General features: G+C 38.1%; 1 protein-coding gene and 1 non-coding gene across 2 annotated transcripts in view; both read left to right on the top strand.

Moving 5' to 3' along the window:
• Nucleotides 1-20,539, top strand: part of LOC123498115 (activated Cdc42 kinase-like) — a 142,713-nt gene that overhangs the window by 49,793 nt on the left and 72,381 nt on the right. The window contains 3 exon segments of the mRNA XM_045245271.1: nucleotides 2,242-2,453; nucleotides 16,709-16,846; nucleotides 17,758-17,952. Coding sequence (XP_045101206.1) covers nucleotides 2,361-2,453; nucleotides 16,709-16,846; nucleotides 17,758-17,952 — 426 coding nt within the window. The 5' untranslated portion in view covers nucleotides 2,242-2,360.
• Nucleotides 5,184-5,257, top strand: Trnaa-cgc. Its single transcript has one exon. It is a non-coding gene; the product is annotated as a tRNA-Ala (tRNA).

Consider the following 20,539-nt stretch of genomic DNA (forward strand, 5'->3'; position numbering starts at 1 on the left):
ACCTCCAATAATTCACGTAGCATGATTCAAGTGAGTAGATGTTCTGGTTGGTAAGGCTGAGTTGATCTATCTTCAGGTGAATAAGACTGTGGTAACGAATCTTCATGATCCATTGCAAGCCAGTAAAAAAGAAGAAAGTAAATAGCGTGAATCTTGAATTATCCTTGACGTTTGATCAGCTGCATCGCGTGAGATGGGAGGGGCAACATGATAGTTCAGGGAGAAACAGACTGCGTGTGCGTGCAGCTGCAGCAAGCAGTTAGGTTTGGTGGGCAAAGTAGTTATACACCGCGAGGTTCATTTCGCTCCATGCCGCCTTAATTAACCGTGCCGTGAATATTTGTATTATTGGTATGGGATGCATTGTGAGTAATTTTTCTTTTCACAATTAACATAACGCATGACATATCTTACCGTTATCTTCTTGTAGATATCTTCCTTCTGAGCATAGTGAATCTTATATATAGCGCATACATAGACAGAGAGAGAGAGAGAGAGAGAGAGAGAGAGAGAGAGAGAGAGAGAGAGAGAGAGAGTAATTCACCACGGTCGTCTGCTGGTCACCCAGCCAGTCTTCCCCATTACGGAGCGAGCTCAGAGCTCATAGACCGATCTTCGGGTAGAACTGAGACCACAGCACACTCCACACACCGGGAAAGCGAGGCCACAACCCCTCGAGTTACATCCCGTACCTATTTATTGCTAGGTGAACACGGGCTACACATTAAGAGGCTTGCCCATTTGCCGCTTGGTTTATCACTATCTCCTTCCTTAACATAATCATGACTCCTCCTCCTCCTTTACCCACTCTGTCTCTTCTCCATGCATTATACCTATTATCCATGTCTATTTTGATTGCCTTATTTAGTTTTGTTTCAGCCAAGCATACAATATCTGGATTTTCTTTCTTTATGTAATCTCTTAGTTCTAGTTTACTTGATAAAACCCCGTCTATGTTCGTATACATCATTTTTAGTCTTTTGCCTTTATCATTTTTAGTTAAACTTGTTCGACTTTTTTCTCTTCCTTCTCGTTCATATACCATTTCCTTATCCTGTCTCCTAGAATTCTCAAAAAAATTGTCTTTTTTTCCTCTTCTGACCTTTCATTATTCTTTACCCTTAATGCTGCTGCCAGTTCATTGTATCTCTTCCTTTCTTCCTCATTTCTATTTTTCTTTATATAGATATCCTTGCAGCCTTCTGTTTCTTCTATTGCTGCTTGTGATTTTAGTAGTATTTTAATTGGTCTCGTTTTTCCTTCTTGATATGGTCCCATTCTGTTTATTTCTTCTATTTCCTCTTCTAAGTTCTACCGATCTTCGTCGTTTAGATTCTTCAGTAGGTTTTTGACTGATTTCATGTCTTTTTTTCTCTTTTGGTCTATATTTTATATTTTTTTCTTTTATTCCAAATACGATTACACTTCTTTTTTTCTGCAATTTCTCTAACTAGATTTTCTTTTGTCTTGAGGACTCCTATCATTTTGCTTGTCATATTTTCTTCTTTTTCTTTTAGTTGTTTTTGAATCACCTCCTGAAAATCGGCCTTATCTTTCTTATCTTGGACTCTCCATGCTTGTACTTCTTTTTTAATCACGTTCTGTACTCTTTCCTCTTCCTTGTTTACTAGATCTTTCAGCTTCCCTTTTCCTTTCTCGGCTTTACCGAGTCCTTCTTCCATCTGCTTTTTGTAGTTAGCTACTTCCTTTTTTAGTTCTTCGTTTTCCGCTCTTAGCCTAGCTTCGTTTTCTTCCACTTTTTTTTTTTTATCCTTTCTCAGTTTTATAAACTCTTTTTCCTGTTCTTTATTCTCTTTCATTTCCATCTTCTCCTTTATCAATTTATCTAGTTTATATTCAATATTTAACACTCTCTTAAGTAGTGAAGTATTCGTCGTACAGAAGCCTTCGAATACGCACTCTCCCTCACCAACATAATCATCATCAGCTTTCATTCCTTCTCTAGTCTCATGTCTGCATTTTGATGGAATCTCTTTTTCACTCATAATTCCTTAATAATTGATTTCATGAAAAAAAATGAGTTCACACTGCCTGCCCAGGCCACTGTAAATACTGTACAACAGGTATGTAGTGAAGATCAGCTGATTGTCGGAACGGCGCCAGTGCGTCCTCCCTCGACAGTGTGTGTGTGTGTGTGTGTGTGTGTGTGTGTGTGTGTGTGTGTGTGTGTGTGTGTGTGTGTGTGTTTCATGTCCATTTAACAAGTGTTTCCTTCTTCAGAGCGGGTCGGCCATGGCCAGGTAGCATCGTCAGCCCGCGGTGGTAACTCCCCGACGTGTTATCACCCTCCGCATCCCTCATCACCTCCCGCCCTGCCTGCGTGCCTGGCCGCCTCCACCATGAACTCCGTGCATCGGGGACTCAGTCTCTACGAGTTTCTCACGGAGGCTGAGTTGCAACACTACTTCAATAACTTCAAGAATAACCTTAAGGTGGGACGTCAGAGAGAGAGAGAGAGAGAGAGAGAGAGAGAGAGTTTGTGAGGAGGATAACATTTATATTACTTCTATACAAGTGGTCTCTTCATTTCGACCATTTGACTCTCTCTCTCTCTCTCTCTCTCTCTCTCTCTCTCTCTCTCTCTCTCTCTCTCTCTCTCTCTCTCTCTCTCTCTCTCTCTCTCTCTGTGTGTGTGTGTGTGTGTGTGTGTGTGTGTGTGTGTGTGTGTGTGTGTGTGTGTAAAAGTAATAAGGTGGATTCACACGTGCCAATTTCCAACTGAAATTACAAGTCGATAAGACATCTTGTTGGGCAACTTTGTTTAAGGCAGGTTCACACGTGTGAACATGCAACTGAAATTGCAAGTCCGACTGAATACCGGTGCCTCGCAACTGGAGAAACCAGTCGCAAAACAAGACCAACAATGGTCCAACATGTTGGTCTTGTTCAGTCGATTTGCGACTTTGTTTACGTTGTGACGTCACGGAGTAAGCTTTGAAAACGTAGTGTCCAGGTATAGAGAAGATGATGTTAGAGTTGGTGAGGGAAAAAGAACACATCTGGGATCTTAGAAATGAATTATACAGTAATAAAAGACTTGCGCAAATCGTCGTTCGAGGAAATACCTGCCACTCTGCATGAAGTGTTTTCCTCAATGCAGGGTGTTGTTGGAGGTGAGGATTGAAGACTTGTCAGGATTTAATTTGATCGCAATTGTGCATAGTCTTCTTAAGGTTAGTGTGTGGTAGACACTTTTCTTTCTTTCTACTTAGCGCCAGGGACGTATCCACTGGCATTTTCTTTTCTGTTGACTCTTCCGGTACGCCAAAAGAAGAGCAACCACAGCTTCAGCATCGTCACTGCAGGAAGACATCTTGATGGAGTAGCAATGTTTCCAACTTAGTACTTTTGGCGCTAAATCTAGCGCTTTTGAAGTTATTTAGCGCCCATTTTTCTGTTAAGCGCCTTAGCATTTTTTGCGCTTATTTTTATTTAGCTCCAAATTTAGCACCGTATGACTCATTTCAGTATACATGTGTTGTCTTCTCCATATGTATTTTTTTTTTTTTTTTTTAGCTAATGTGATATCGTACCCGAGACGCTTGATTTATGTATTTCTAACAAACAATGGTGATTGAATTACGTGATATTAAGGATTTTATAGATGTCTTAGGCTTTATTTTATCAATAAAAGAAAATTAAAGAAATCATGACAGTTAGTGGACCTGTCGGGTGCTCGTCAGATTCCTGTGCAAGATACAGTTGCGTGTATTGCTGCCATTCCAGTCTGAAATCCTAGTTAAAGTAAATAGTATTGAGGTACCTTCGTCATTGCATACTGTTATCATTAGTAATTTCACAGACGTAGCTACACTTTTTTGGATGTATATTTTGTAATATGTTAGAAATAATGACACCTTTTCCTGACATGCAATTGCTGCGACGGACTGACTCTGGCATAGACAAGGTATCAGGGATTGGTAAAGAGAGACGCATGACGCTACATATATTTCAGCATTAAATGTTAGGTGAAAGGGCCGTTATTAAGGCGGGTTCACACGTGCCAATTTGCGACTTTTTTTTTTTTTTTACGTACAGTACATAGTTTCCGACTCATCCTTTCTAGTCAGAAAGTGTCACACGTAGCGACTGAAAAATATCGACTAGTTGGCGCCTTGGCGGGAAGTGAGTGTAAACAAACAGCTACCCGCCAAGATGTCTTCCTCCAGTGACGATGCTGAAGCGGTGGTTGCTCTTCTTTTGGCATACCGGAAGAGTCAGCAGAAAAGAAAATGCCTGTGGATACGTCCCTGGCCAAGTAGAAAGAAAGAAAGAAGTGTTTACCACACACTAAATTAGCCTACATTTCTTTTAAGAAAATTGTTAATCTTAAGAAGAACTATGCACAATTGAGAACAAATTAAATCTTGACAAATCTTCAATCCTCACCTCCAACAACACCCTGCATTGAGGGAACAACAACACCCTGCATTGAGGGAAACACTTCTTGAAGGATGGCAGCTATTTGGTCGCAAGCCTTTATATATATATATATATATATATATATATATATATATATATATATATATATATATATATATATATATATACTGTAAAATTAATTTCTGGGGATGTGTTCTTCTTCCCTCACCAACTCTAACATCATCTTCTCTATCTCTGGAAACCACATTTTCAAAGCTTACTCCGTGACGTGACGACGTAAATAAAGTCGCAAATCGACTAACAAGACCAACATATTCATCTTGATTTGCGACTGGTTTCTGCAGTCACTGGGCGACGATTGCAAGTCGGAAACTATACGTACATAAAAAAAAATCACAAATTGGCACGTGTGAGCCAGCCTTTAGGGACACTACACAACTTTACGAAATTCAGCGTTTTTTTTTTTTTTTTTCTCCGCTCTTTAGGGCTGGATACAGCGCCCTTTCATATTAAGAGTTGGGAGCTGGCGCGTAGCTGTTTGTTTTTATTTACTTCCCGCCAAGGCGCCAACTAGTCGATACTTTCCAATCGCTAAGTGTGACGTTTTCCGACTAGAAGGGCACGGTCGATACTTCTAGCGACTTGCACTTTTAGTGGCAAATTGACACGTGTAAACCCATCTTTAATAAGGAAAGAAAATAAATAGAATGAACATTCTGCAAACACACACACACACACACACACACACACTGCATTGAGGGAAACACTCAACAAACACACACCCGGTAGCTCAGTGGTTAGAGCGCTGGCTTCGCAAGCCAGAGGACAGGGGTTCGATTCCCCGGCCGGGTGGAGATATTTGGGTGTCTCTCCTTTGTCGTGTAGCCCCTGTTCACCTAACAGTGAGTAGGTACGGGATGTAAATCGACGAGTTGTGACCTTGTTGTCCTGGTGTGTGGTGTGTACCTGGTCTCAGGCCTATCCGAAGATCGGAAATAATGAGCTCTGAGCTCGTTCCGTAGGGTAACGTCTGGCTGTCTCGTCAGAGACTGCAGCAGATCAAACAGTGAAACACACACACACACACACACACACCACGTAGTGTAGTGGTTAGCACGCTCGACTCACACTCGAGAGGCTCCGGGTTTGAATCCCGGAGGCGGCGAGGCAAATGGGCAAGCCTCTTCATGTGTAGCCCCTGTTCACCTAGCAGTAAAATAGGTACGGGATATAGCTCGAGGGGTTGTGACCTCGCTTTCCCGGTGTGTGGAGTGTGTTGTGGTCTCAGTTGATTGGTCTATGAGCTCTGAGCTCGCTCCGTAATGGGGAAGACTGGCTGGGTGACCAGCAGACGACCGAGGTGAATTACACACCGCATAGTGTAGTGGTTAGCACGCTCGACTCATAATCAAGAGGGCCGGGTTCGAGTCCCGGTAAGCGGCCAGGCAAATGGGCAAGCCTCTTAATGTGTGGCCCCTGTTCACCTAGCAGTAAATAGGTATGGGATGTAACTCGAGGGGTTGTGGCCTCGCTGTCCCGGTGTGTGTTGTGTGTTGATGTGGTCTCAGTCCTACCCGAAGATCGGTCTATGAGCTCTGGGCTTGCTCCGTAATGGGGAAGACTGGCTGGGTGATCAGCAGGCGACCGATGTGAATTACACACACACACACACACACACACACACACACACACACACACACACACACAGAGAGAGAGAGAGAGAGAGAGAGAGAGAGAGAAGAAACAGAAATCCAGAAAATAAGGAAAACTTCAAAGAAGTAAGAAATGAATATGCTAAGGTGAGAAAGGGAGAAGAAAGGAACTATGAAAAGGACATTGTCGAAAAATGTAAGGAACAACCAAAATTGTTCTACAGATTCATAAATGAAAAAAATAAGACAAAAAGAAACAATAGAAAGGTTAAAAGGAGGGAACGGGATGGTGGAAGACCCAAAGAGTATGGCAAAACTGTTAAATAGTAAATTTCAGGAGGTCTTTACTAAGGAATCCAAATTTGAAAGACCACAGGGCATATGAAAGAGATTAAAGTAACCAAGCTTGAAATAAAAGAGTTGATGACGGAATTAGATGAGGAGAAGGCAATGGAACCAGATGAAGTCTCAGGCAGAATATTAAAAGAATGTAGAGAAGAACTAGCAAGTCCTATATACTACATCATAAAATGCTCAATAGAAAATGGAACAGTACCAGTAAAATGGAAAAGAGCTGAGGTGGTTACCATATATAAGAGTGGAAGGAAGGAAGAACCTTTAAATTACAGACTGGAATCACTAACTAGTGTAATATTTAAGATGTGTGAAAGAGTAATAAAGAAACAATGGATTGAGTTTCTTGAAGACAACAAATTATTATCAAATTTGGTTTTAGAAAAGGTCGGTCGTGTGTAACAAATTTACTGAGTTTCTACTCTAGAATAGTTGATAAAGTACAAGAGAGAGAGAGGGATGGATTGACTGTATTTATTTAGATTTAAAAAATTTGTTTGATAAAGTGCCACATGATAGATTACTATGGAAGTTAGAGGAGAAGGGTGGCTTAAAAGGAAGCACATTGAGATGGATGGATGGCGGAGAGAAATAAGGACGATAGTGAAAGATATGAAGTCCAAGTGGAGAGCAGTAGACAGCGGAGTGCCACAGGGGTCAGTATTGGCGCCAATACTTTTTCTCATATATATAAACGACATGCCACTGGGAGTGAACAGCTACGATGCGAAACTGTGCAGTCATAAAACAAAAAGAGGATTGTGAAATACTGCAGGAAGACTTAAACAAGATCTGGAAATAGAGTAAAAAATGGGAGATGGAATTCAATGTGGACAAAAGCCATGTCATGGAAATGGGAAAAATGTGAAAGACGACCAGTGGGAATCTATAAGATGGGAGATGGAGTAGAACTAGAAAAAGTAAAAAAGGAAAAGGACTTGGGAGTGACGATGGAAGAAAACAATCAACCGGTAAGCCATATTGATAGAATTTTCAGAGACATATAATTTGCTAAGGAATATTGAATTAGCATTTCACTATATGGACAAAGAAATGATGAAGAAATTGATAAGTACTAAAATAAGACCCAGATTGGAATATGAAGGAGTTGTGTGGACCCTTCATAAAAACAAACACATAAAGAAATTGGAGAGACTACAAAAAATGGCTACAAGACTGGTTCCAGAATTTAAAGGGATGACATATGAGGAGAAACTAAAAGCTATGGATCTACCAACCCTGGAACAGAGAAGAGAGAGAGGGGATCTGATACAAGTTTATAAATTGATTAACAGAATGGATCAAGTGGATAATGAGAAACTAATCTTGAGAGAAGAATATGACATTAGAAGCACAAGATTGCATAGTAAGAGACTGAGGAAGGGAAGATGTCTGAGAAATGTTAAAAAATATAGTTTCCCACAAAGATGTGTTGAGACTTGGAACAGTTTGAGTGAGGAAGTGTTGTCAGCAACGAGTGTGCATAGTTTTAAAGAAAAATTGGATAAGTGTAGATATGGAGACGGGGCCACACGAGCATAAAGCCCAGGCCCTGTAAAACTCCAACTAGGTAACACACACACACACACACACACACACACACACACACACTGAGACTGAGGAAGTGGTTCATAACCCAGAAAAGTACAGTAAGAAAGGACTAAAGAAACTTACGTATGAGCGGAATGTAATGTATTCCAACATAAATGGAGTGATATCGGGGATTTTAGAACTCAACGATTACTTGAGGACAAGAACCCAGATATTGTGGGTCTTACTGAAACAAAACTGAGAGAGGAGAAGACCTGATGATGGTTGGAGAAGGAAATATAATGTTTGGAAAAGAAATAGAGTAGGTAAGATGGGAGGAGGAGTGATGTTGCTGGTTAAAAAAGATATAAAGGTGGATCAAGTGAAAGAAGGTATGGGAAAGGCAGAAGTGCTAAAGATCAGAGCAGAAACTAATGAAGGAAAAAAGAGGCACTACATAGTGGTGTATGTACCACCTAAGACAAATGCATGGTCAGTACAGGAATATGAAGAAATGATAAGTGATACAGGAACATGTCTGGAAGAAATGTTGGGTGGCTGTGAACGAACTATAATGATGGGAGATTTTAATTGTAAAGAGGTGTGTTGGGAGGACTGGTCAATGGAAGGATCAGAGACAACATGGGGAAATACACTATTGACACTGGCAATGGAAAATGTGTTAACTCAGTGGGTCAAAGAAGATACTAGGTTTGGAGGAGAGGGAGCATCGTCAAGACTGGACTTGGTCTTTAGTACAGAGCCAATGGTCATTGAGGAGATGAGGGTGGAGTGCCCTTTAGCAAAGAGTGATCATGCAGTTTTGGAGTTCAAGGTGATAGATGAAGAGAAATCTAGAAGAAATGAAGAATATAAAGTGGGAAGATGGAATTATGCCAAGACAGATTTTGGAAACCTAAAGAAATTCTTTCAAGAGACAAATTGGATGAAATTCAAGAGTGCTAAGGAGCAAATGAAAAGTGGAAGGAATTTATAAAAATATACAAAGAAGGTGAGAAAAATTTGTACCAATAAGACAACATAGAGAAGTTGGAAAGCAGGACTGGTTTAACGATAGATGTGAAAAGGCTAGAACAAGAAAAGAGGATGCATGGAAGAGGTGGAGAAGGAAAAGACGGATTAAGCAGTGGGAAAGTTACAAAAGAGCAAGAAATGAATATGTGTTGATTAGAAGAGAAGAAAGAAAGAAACAAGAAAAGGATATAATTGATAAATGTAAAGACCAACCAAGGCTTTTTACAGACATGTGAACAACAACATCAAAAATAGAGAAAGTATTGAAAGTTTAGAAGTAAATGGAGTATGCAGTGAAGATCCCAGGAAATGGCAGAGGCTATGAATGGATGCTTTCGGAAGGTATTCACAAAGGAGACTGCTTTTGACAAACCACTGGTAATGGAACAGAAAGGGATTATGAAGGAGTTTCAAGTAACTGTGGAGGAGATCAAGAATATGATGGGGAGTTTAGAAGTGAGAAAAGCTGTGGGACCTGATGGGGTATCAGGATGGATTTTAAGAGAATGCAGGAGCAACTGGCAGAAAAAGTTTGTGAAGTAATTGATGCCTCATTAAGGGAAGGTGTAGTGCCCCAAGACTGGAAAAGAGCTAACATTGTCCCAATCTATAAATCAGGTAACAAGAGACCCATTGAACTATAGACCAGTGTCACTTACAAGTGTGGTAGCTAAGATGTGTGAGAGGGTGGTGAAGAATAGATGGACAGACTTCTTGGAGAAAAATGACATACTTTGTGAGTGTCAATTTGGTTTTAGAAAAGGGCGTTCATGCACGACAAACCTGATATGTTACTATTCGAGGGTGATAGATGTAATACAGGAAAGAGATGGTTGGGCTGATGGAATATATCTGGATTTAAAAAGGCCTTTGATAAGGTACCACACGGAGACTGATCTGGAAACTTGAAATGGTAGGAGGAGTGCATGGCAGTTTACTAAAATGGATGGAAGACTTTTGGTAGGAAGAGAAATGAGAACAATAATTAAGGACAGACCATCAGAATGGGGCTTGGTGGAGAGTGGAGTTCCACAGGGATCAGTGTTGGCACCAGTAATGTTCGCGGTCTACATAAATGACATGGTGGATGGGGTGTCCAGTTATGTGAGCCTATTTGCAGACGATGCAAAATTGTTAAGAAAAGTGAGATGTGACAAAGATTGCGAACTACTCCAGGAAGACTTGGACAGAATATGGAAATGGAGCTGTACATGGCAAATGGAGTTCAACACGACAAAATGCAAGAAAATAGAGTTTGGCAAGAGTGAAAGAAGAATCAGGAGTATGTACAAGATAGGAAATGAAGACATAAAACCAGTCATGAAGAAAAAGACCTTGGGGTGACAATTACCAATGACCTATCGCCAGAGAGACATATAAACAAAATAATTGGAGAAGTATTGAACTTATTGAGGAACATAAGAGTGGCGTTCGTATATTTAGATGAAGAAATGATGAAGAAAATAATTACTGCAATGATAAGACCGAGGCTTGAATATGCAACAATACAGTGGGCTCGAACTTAAAGAAACACATAAGGAAACTAGAGAAAGTACAGAGGGCTGCAACAAAAATGGTGCCTGACTTAAGAGATTTGACTTATGAAGACAGACTGAAAAGAATGCAACTTCCGACCCTGGAAAACAGAAGAGAAAGGGAGACCTGATAGCAATATACAGAGTGATGATTGGCATGGAAAAATGGATAGGGAAGATCTGTGTATGTGGAATGAAAGAATGTCGAGAGGGCATGGGAAAAACTAAAATGGCCACTTATAGGAGAGATGTGAAAAATATAGCTTCCCTCATAGAAGGGTGGAAGCATGGAATAGTTTAGACGTGGAAGTGGTCAACGCAAGGAATATTCATGATTTTAAGAAAAAGCTGGACATTAATAGATATGGAGACGGGACAACACGAGCATAGCTCTTTTCCCGTATGTTACAATTAGGTAAATACAATTAGGTAACACACACACACACACACACACACACACACACACACACACACACACACACACACACACACACACACACACACACACACACACACACACACACACACACACACACACACACACACACACACACACACACACACACACACACACACATTACGAAAGAACAATGCAGGGGAAATATGAAATATTCCTACTGAAATATAACAGAGAGAAGAAATACGTACCCATCTATGGAGTAAAGAAAAGTATACACGCTTAGTACAATGCCAGATGTATAGAAGATAAAGGGGAAAAGATAAAGCTTGGAAGAAACTCAAAAAGCAGAGAAATGAAAATAGCAGACAGCAGTACGTATAAGGATGCGAGAAATTGATATATTAGACTAAGGAGAGAGGAAGATAGAAACTTTGAGAAAGATCTGGTGTGGAAAAGCAAAGATGAACTCAAGCTTTTCTACAAATTTATAAATGGTAAGATGAAGAATGAGGAAACAACAGAAAAAAATAATTAAAGGATGGAAGACATAATAAAAAGCAAAGGAAATGAATGAAATAATGAATAAAAGTTTCAAAACTGTGTTCACTGAAGAAGAGGAATTTACAGAACCAAATATGACATTGAATTGCCGAGGATTGCAGGAAATCATAGTGCACAAAGAAGATATTGGAAAACTACTAGATAATTTGGATGACAGAAAAGCAATGGGACCAGATAGTGTATCAGGGCACTAAAGGAATTTAAAGAGCAGCTGTTAGATCCAATTTAGGAAATGGTTACAAGTTCATTAAAAGAAGGGAGAATACCATGAGAATGGAAGAGAGCCAACATAATCCCAATATTCAAAGGAGGAAAGTCAACTGAGCCATTAAATTACAAACCGGTGTCACTTACAAGTGTTGTGGGGAAGATATGTGAAATTGATATCAAAGAAAAATGGGTTAAATATCTGGAAGAGGAACAAGTTATAGACAATTTGGGTTCAGGACAGGATGGTCATGTGTGTCAAACTCGTTAAATTTCTACTCAAGAGTAATATAGAAGGAATGGAGAGCAGATATGGATAGTTGAACATGGTATACCTGGACATAAAAAAGGCTTTCGATAAAGTTCTTCATAGCAGACTACTTTGGAAGTTAAAGAGCATTGGAGGACTGAGAGGAACTTTGTTTGATTGGATAAGGGATTACTTGAAGGAAAGAGAGATGGGAACTGTGATCAGAGATGCATACTCATCTTGGGGTAAAGTAACAAATGGAGTGGCACAGGGGTCAGTGTTAGCCTCCATTATGTTCCAGGTTTATGTAAATGACATACAAAATGGGGTAACCAGTTATATTAATTTGTTTGCTAATGATACAAAATTGCTATCAGTAATCAAAACCTGAGAGGACTTTTTGCTGGTACAGGAAGATATAAACAAAATATACGAGTTGAGTAAGAAGTGGAAGTTAGAGTTCAATGCCAAGAAATGTCACATAATGGAATTAGGAAAGAGTAAGAGAAGACTGGTATGGAACTATCTGATGGGAGAGGAACAAGTAATGAAGACTAAAGAGGAAAAAGATCTGGGAGTGATCATACAGGAAAATCTAAACCACAAAAAACACATAATTAAGATGTTTGGATTACCATATAAAATGTTGACTAATATTAGAGTGGCATTTCTGTACATGGACAACGACATGATAAAAATCATTATTATGAGCATATGTCCAAAGTTAGAATATGCAGCAGTGGTGTGGTCACTGAGCTTGAAAAAAAGATATAAGAAGATTAGAACGGATCCAGAAGATAGCTACAAAGATGATGCCGGAACTAAAGGACCTAACGTTTGAGGAAAGTTTAAAAGAAATGGGACTGCCAACCTTACAAAATAGAAGAAAACTAGGAGACCTAATAACAATGTATAAAATAGTAAATGGAATTGAAAAGATAGACAAAGAAGTTTAGAAATTGATCAATGGAATGGACCAAGTGGATAATGAGAAACTGATCCTGAGAGAAGAATATGACATCCGAAGCACAAGATCGCATAGTAAAAAGCTGAGAAAAGGAAGATGTCTGAGAGATGTTAAAAGATATAGTTTCCCGCAAAGATGTATTAAGACGTGGAACAGTTTGGATGAAGAAGTAGTGTCTGCAACGAATGTGCATACTTTTAAAATAAGATTGGATAAGTGTAGATATGGAGACGGGGCCACACGAGCATAAAGCCCAGGCCCTGTAAAACTACAACTAGATAAATACAACTAGGTAAATACACACACACACACACACACACACACACACACACACACACACACACACACACACACACACACACACACACACACACACACACACACATCGCGTAGTGTAGTGGTTAGCACGCTCGACTCACAATCGAGAGGGCCGGGTTTGAGTCCCAGGAGCGGCGAGGCAAATGGGCAAGCCTCTTAATGTGTGGCCCCTGTTCACCTAGCAGTAAATAGGTACGGGATGTAACTTGAGGGCTTGTGGTCTTGCTTTCTCGCTGTGTGGAGTGTGTTGTGGTCTCAGTCCTACCCGAAGATCGATCTATGAGCTCTGAGCTCGCTCCGTAATGGGGAAGACTGGCTGGGTGACCAGCAGGCGACCAAGATGAATTACACACACACACACACACACACACACACACACACACACACACACTGATAAGACGTGCAAAAATAGCTCCCAGGGGAAGTGCTTCAGCAGGTGTTGGAGCCTGACCTAGACTAGGGGGTAGGGGGCCATAGGGTTCTCTTGTCGCCAAAATAAATTAGATTTGGATACCGTATAGAACAGAAAAATGGAGAGAAAAAGTGGAGATAGGTGGCACGGCCAAAAGTACGGGACCAAAACAAACACCATGTTTTGAAAACCAAAGGTTTATTGAAACACCAATTGGCTTGAAGAGACTGAATGATGATAAGACCGACAAAGATTTTTCTGGATTTCGAGAGGAAAGAGGTAATATGAAGAGGCTGATAAACATGGAAAGGGAAATAAGATACATGAAGGAAATTATGTCAAGTATGATGGAAAAACAAGATAAGTTGATTAAAGAAAACACTGAACTAAAAGTGAGATTAGAGGAATGTGAGAAAGTAAGAGAAATAAACCAAGAGATGAAGGAGGAGATGCAGGAGATAAAGAAACAAAACGATATACGATATACAAAAGGCTACATGTTGTAACTATGAAGACTCCTTAAGGAGCTTACAGAAAAAAATACAGGATGGGGAGGATAAAGTAGAGAATAGAATGGGTGAAAACAAATGGAAGGAGTTATGAAATGTATGAAAATAGGAACAAGAAGTGGAAAAAGTTAAATTTTCAGAGGTAGTAAGGAAGCAAATTCTGGAAAAGACAAAGGAAACTGTTATACAAGTAATTAAGGAGAAAGAAGATCTAGTGAAGGATACAGTGGGTAAGAGGAAATGTATCTTAATTTTTGGGATAAGGAATAAAAAAATCCAAATAAGTTCATGAGAGAGTGAGGAAAGAGAGAATTGGCAAAAACCATCATCAGACAGGTCCAGGACAGCACACAGGAGTTGGACCAGGAAGTGGAGGAAGTGATTAGGTTGGAAAAATTTAGTGAAGGGGGTAAGAGACAAGTGAAAGTGAGCATGAGATCAAAGATGAAGGTGGAGGAAATTATGTTTAAAAAAGAAAAGCTGGCTGATGATACTGAATTTAAGGATATATGGATAAAAAGAGATATGAACCTGGAAGAGAGGGAGGAGAAACTGCTAAGAAATGAAGCTAAGGAAAAAAATAAAAAACAAGAAAAGAACATAGATTGAGAAGAAAAAAATTCTACTGGAGGGTTCTAGATATGAGACTAAAGAAGTGGTATCTACAGAAAAAGGAGATCATGGAAGAGGCAAAAAATTAAGAGTAACTTATACTAATATAGATGGGTTGTTATCCAGTGTGTTGGAGGTTAGAGATTATTTGAAAGAAAAAAGACTGGATGTAATGTGCATAGTGTAAACAAAACTAAAAGAGGAGATCCATGTTAGCTTTAAAGAAGAGGGATATAGTAGCTGGAGAAGAGACAGGAAGGGAAAAGTGAGAGGAGTGCTAATAATGGTTTGTGATAATATATGTGTGGAGGAAGTGCAATATGGTGATGGTATGGTGTAAGTAATGGGAGTAATGATCAAAACAGAATTGAAATAAAGGAAAATCATAGTTACGTATGTATTATCTAAGACAAATACATGGGGAACTGAGGAACATAAGGATATGCAAAGAGAGGTCATTCAGTGCCTAGATAATATGATAAGAAGAGATGAAAGAATACTATTAGTAGAAGACTTAAACTGTAAAAGAGTAAACTGGAGAGAGATGGAAGTAATGGGTAATGCTGGACAATGGAGCAAGGAGATGTTACAGTTGACTATGGTTAATACAATGGACTAGTGGGTGGTGGAGTCAGCAAGGTACAGGGGGAAGAACAACTATCATTGCTTGACCTAGTATTCATTGAAGCCAGAGCCCCCTCCCAGCATACAATATCTGAGTCTAATTTGAAGAAGTGATCATATAACATTAGAGTTGGAAATACAGGAAGAGGATGGGATAAGATGTAGAGAAGACTACAAAAAAGAGAGATTGAATTATGCAGGAGCAGATTTTGAAAAGTTAATACAATTTTTTTGCTGAGATTGAATGGAGGAACATTATGAACGGAAGAACAATACATTGAAAATATGAAATATTCCTACAGAAATATAACGAAGGATTGAAGAAATATGTACCTGTCTATAGAGTAAAGCAAAGTACACATGCTTGGTACAATGCCAGATGTATAGAAGCTAAAAGGGAAAAGATAAAGCTTGGAAGAATCTCAAAAAGCAGAGAAATTAAAATAACAAACAGCAGTATAAGGATGTGAGAAATAATATATATTAGAGTAAAGAGAGAGGAAGATATAAACTTTGAGAAAGATATGGAGCAAAAAGGTGAAGATGAACCCAAGCTTTTCTACAAATTTATAAATGGTAAGATGAAAAATAAGGAAATAATAGAAAAAAAATAATTAAAGGATGGAAGACATACCAAACATCAAAGGAAATGAGTGAAATAATGAATGAGAGCTTCAAAACTGTGTTCACTGAGGAAAAGGATTTTGCAGAACCAAATAGAATATTGCATTGCTGAGGATTGCAGGAAATCATAGTGGACAAAGAAGATATTGGAAGAATTTCACATTCCAATGTTTATCAATGAAATGTTGTCATGCCCTGATAAACATATGTAACAGAGAGAGAGAGAGAGATTAAAATACTATTGCATATAACACCTGAGCAACATATTAAATCAAAAGGCCATTTTTTTTAAGTATAAGGAAAAAGGTATTTGATAATGTATAGTATATATAGTTTCTTTTCAAGTTTTAACTTTAACCAAGAATCATTAATTAATGGAAGCTGTTACCAGGGCAGTTTGTGTAATACATTTGTGTGTAGGTAAATAGTGGGTGATGTACCAGCACAGCCTTCCTTGAGGTGTAAGGAAACTATACCACCACAGTCTGCAGCGTAACATAGGATATGTCAACCGAAATTACACTTCTTTACATTTTTCTTTATCAGTATTTTCTTTCCCAAAAAACCAAATGGTGGTTCCATAAAAATTTATGCAGTTGTCACATGAGAATTAAAGAGGAGTATAATAAGATGTATTTGTTTGATGACAGACCATCAGAAGTCCTTTAAAAGTTCGTACAGGTAAAACACTCAACTCATCTTATGTCTTTTCAGGTACAAAATGTTAGTCAGATCAAGTTTGTGACAGATGAGGATCTGCAGGCACTGGGCATGTCCCGGCCTGAGGTCCGGCGACTCAAGAAGTATTTCCACAAGTACTGTCCACAGACCTACCTTTCCAAATTTAAGAAAGTAAGTGTATTCTTCTAAACTTAGAACAAATACAGTACAAGAAGAAAAAAAAACCATACATATATGTATATAATTGTGTATAATACATAAAGTATTTGAGTATACATATTTCAAAGCAAATTTTCTAGGGAAGAAAAGTCTTCCATAATTTTACAGAGGCTGCAGTTTTTGTTTGTGACTGATATTTTCATTTAAAGAGGAAAATTTTTTTGCAAAGTATCGTCTTCTTGTACATATTCAGAAAACTATCATTATTCAGATAAGTGATGAATGCTAAAAGTAACAATACAGGACATCTTATAAGGGTTAGTTTTTTGTACATGAAGTTGTATCTATTACTAAAGAAGGTAGCTTTCATTTAGTTGGCTTTTGGTGCTTATCCACAGCTATGAATTAAATACTATACATTACGTGTATAAATCATTACATAAGCTCTTTGCTGTGTCATGTGGTACTGGATTAACAGGCCAGCCATGATATTTGAAGACTTTGTACTTATTTTTTTATATCATTCTCAGTTGTCAAATTGATGAAATTAGAATCTCAATGATGATTTTCTGTATGAGGGTACATATGAATTTACTATGTATTTAACATACTAAGGGATTTTTTTATATGGTAGTCAGCGTCACAATCTGTTGTAGGGAGCAACTGCTCTCAATTTTTTTTTTTTAATACATAAATTAATGCAAAATGAGAACAAACTTAGTTTTGAAATGCCTCAGATTTTTTTTGGTCATTGGTAGAAATAGTGTACCTTGAGCTTTTAAACCGTTAGTATTAAAATATTTCTATGTCAAACACACTGTAGAAAGTTTATATGAGTGTACACCTCCACTCAATTATGCATCATATCATCATAGTTGTACTGCATTTCATGTAGTAACCCACACCTCTGTACTGCACATCAGATCCTGTTGGCACGACGTGAAGGGAATGATGAAGGAGAGGTGGTGGTGCCGGATGAGACAGGGGAGCGACCTAGTGTTCGTGTCCCCAGCAAGCACATCATCCCAGCAGATGCTATTGTGATCAATAAGGAGCTTGGTGTTGGAGAGTTTGGAGTGGTGCAGCAGGGAGTATGGACCAATGAGGAGGGAGAGCGGGTAAGTAGTGAGCAAAAAAAGAAGAGGAATGGAACAGGAGGGAAGATAGTCAGAAAGTAAAAAGAAGGAAGCAGTCTGAGAAAAGAGAAAAGGTGGATAATTGGGCAAGGAAACTCCAATGCTGAACAATATATGAGGAAAAAATCTGGAAGGATGTTGTATATGAAAATGTAGTGTGTATATGCATACATGTGTATGTGTATGTGTACTATTTTCTTATGACTTATTCAGTCAGCATAAGGGAAGCAGAATGTCAGATATTATACCCTGATGGATAGCAACCTCAGGAAGAGGGAAGTTTATACTGGCCAGCATCCTTTACCCTGACCCTGGTTAGGAGTGAAAAGGAAGAACCACAGGAAGTGAGGCTGTCATTCTCCATGTCACTTAGGTACTTCCTTTAAGAGTGTGGTAGAGGAGTGGAAGTGAAGAGTGACAGTGCTTCATCTCTATCCTCTCTTTATGTCCCTCCCTTGTGTTCTAGATTTGGAATGGAGAAAATGGAAAAAATGTGTGAAGGCTTTTTCTGTACATTTTGAAAAAACTGAAAAGGAACATACAGAATAGATGAGTTTTGCTCTGCTTGAATCTTCTTTTCCTTCATATATCATATGTCATAGTCTAGATAAAGAGTTATTAATGATAATAAGTAATTAAATCCAAGCCACATGAAAGAAATGATTTCCAAGAGAAGAAGGAAACAAATGACCCAGTGATGAAGGATAAGAATTAAATTGAAGTAGCACTGGAACATTTTCTAGTTCACTAAGGTTCCTACAATTAATTTCTAAAGGGATGGACAAAAATAACAAATGTTGCAAGGAATTGAACTTACTGGTGGGCAGGGTTGGAATGATTTAAATCAAATAATTTAAATCAAGTGATTTAAATTGATTTAAATCAGAGTAAAAAAATCTTGATTTAAATCAAAATACCCATGCTATGTCAAATGATTAAATTTATTAACACACTATATAAAAAGTAGTGATTGCATTAAAAGGAAAATGGGATGAACCACTTATACTGGTCCTGGACCTGTACTGTTCTTGTACAAATCAGGGTACACTCAGACACCAGTGAATTATTGCCATGCCTTTTCTTACAAAGCAATGTTGAAAGCATGGAATCCCATTTATTTCCCAGTATATAGGCTCCATTATAAATACTGTATAAGGAAGATTATTTTTTCAAGGAAAGTACAGAATTCCATTTATTTCCTAGTACCTATATAGGCTCCATTATAAATACTGTATGAGGAAGTTTTTTTTTTATTTCAGAAACTGCAAGTTCATATTGTCAAGTACACTATTACAAGAAATATGAAATCCCAACTTTTGTTCTCAAACAATTAATTTATTCTCTTTATTACATTTGTCTAATAAAAACATTGATTTCTTTCATATTTTCTCATTGAAATTCCTAGTGTTTTCTGTACTTAAAACAAAGTGTAAATAATTTCACATATGAATCAACTATAAATTAATGGACTAATGTGGTATAATGATGCTTTTGAAGTTTTGAAATTAAAAATTCTTTTTAACTTGGGTAATGTGTAAAAGCAGCTTTAAACTATGCTTCCATAATAACATAAAGTGTTTAATACAAAATCCATCACAGTATGAAAAAAATAATAACTTGGACATTGTGAAGCGATTCAAGTAAAAAAAAACATTTAAATAAAAAAAAAATTGATTTAAATTTAAAAAATCTGATTTAAATAGGAAAAAAATTTTTGATTTTTTTTTTTTTTTTTTTAAATCATGATTTTTTCCAACCCTGCTGGTGGGTGGTAGTGGCTGTATATTAACTGGCCAGTTATCAGTTACCTATCCCTAATTATTATTTAGGTAAATAATAGGGTTCTCTGGTGTTATATTAAACTCCCAGAGGAATTAGGGAAAAGATAAATCACTTATTGGTTTGTAGTGGGCTGTTTGCATTGGTAGTGACATCATGGTGGTGATGTGGTGAATTTCCCGGTGGAGAATTGTAACCACATTGTTAAGTTCTTTTTGCATGAAAGGTGCCTTTATGGACCCGAGGTGCTGTCTGCATATCCTTGCTTATGTATAAGTGAATAACTATATACACAAGGTACAAATTTAGAGACACAAGAGCATAATCAATCTTGTTTGTCTGGCTTATAGTGAAAGAGTAATACTAAGTTGGCAAAGGAGCTTCTCCTGACCTTTGTAGCCCCCTCATGGTGATCAGCAGAAATTATGATGACATGTCAGCTGTACTATTTTAAATTTCCAATACCTCATATCTTCAGAAACTATTCTTTTGCAGCAATAAATTTATGCTCTGATAATTTATAATTAACACAATAGAGGTAAGTGAGTGAGTAATACAAGGTGTTAGTTTTACAATTCTGCATTTTAGTATGGTTTCACAATTTACTTGTGGGAGGAATTTTGGTAAATTTTGAACACCACATAAGTAACTGTTGCATGTATGTATGTAGCATCAAAAGGTTGTATAGAGGACAGAACTAAGAGTATTAATCAATAAGTAAAATTGGCACTACTTTGTTCTGTTCTCTTCAGACTTACCGTACAATAGAACACAGTTATTTATGTAACTA

The sequence above is a fragment of the Portunus trituberculatus genome, chromosome 47 (assembly GCF_017591435.1).
Source record: "Portunus trituberculatus isolate SZX2019 chromosome 47, ASM1759143v1, whole genome shotgun sequence".
Classification (NCBI taxonomy): domain Eukaryota; kingdom Metazoa; phylum Arthropoda; class Malacostraca; order Decapoda; family Portunidae; genus Portunus; species Portunus trituberculatus.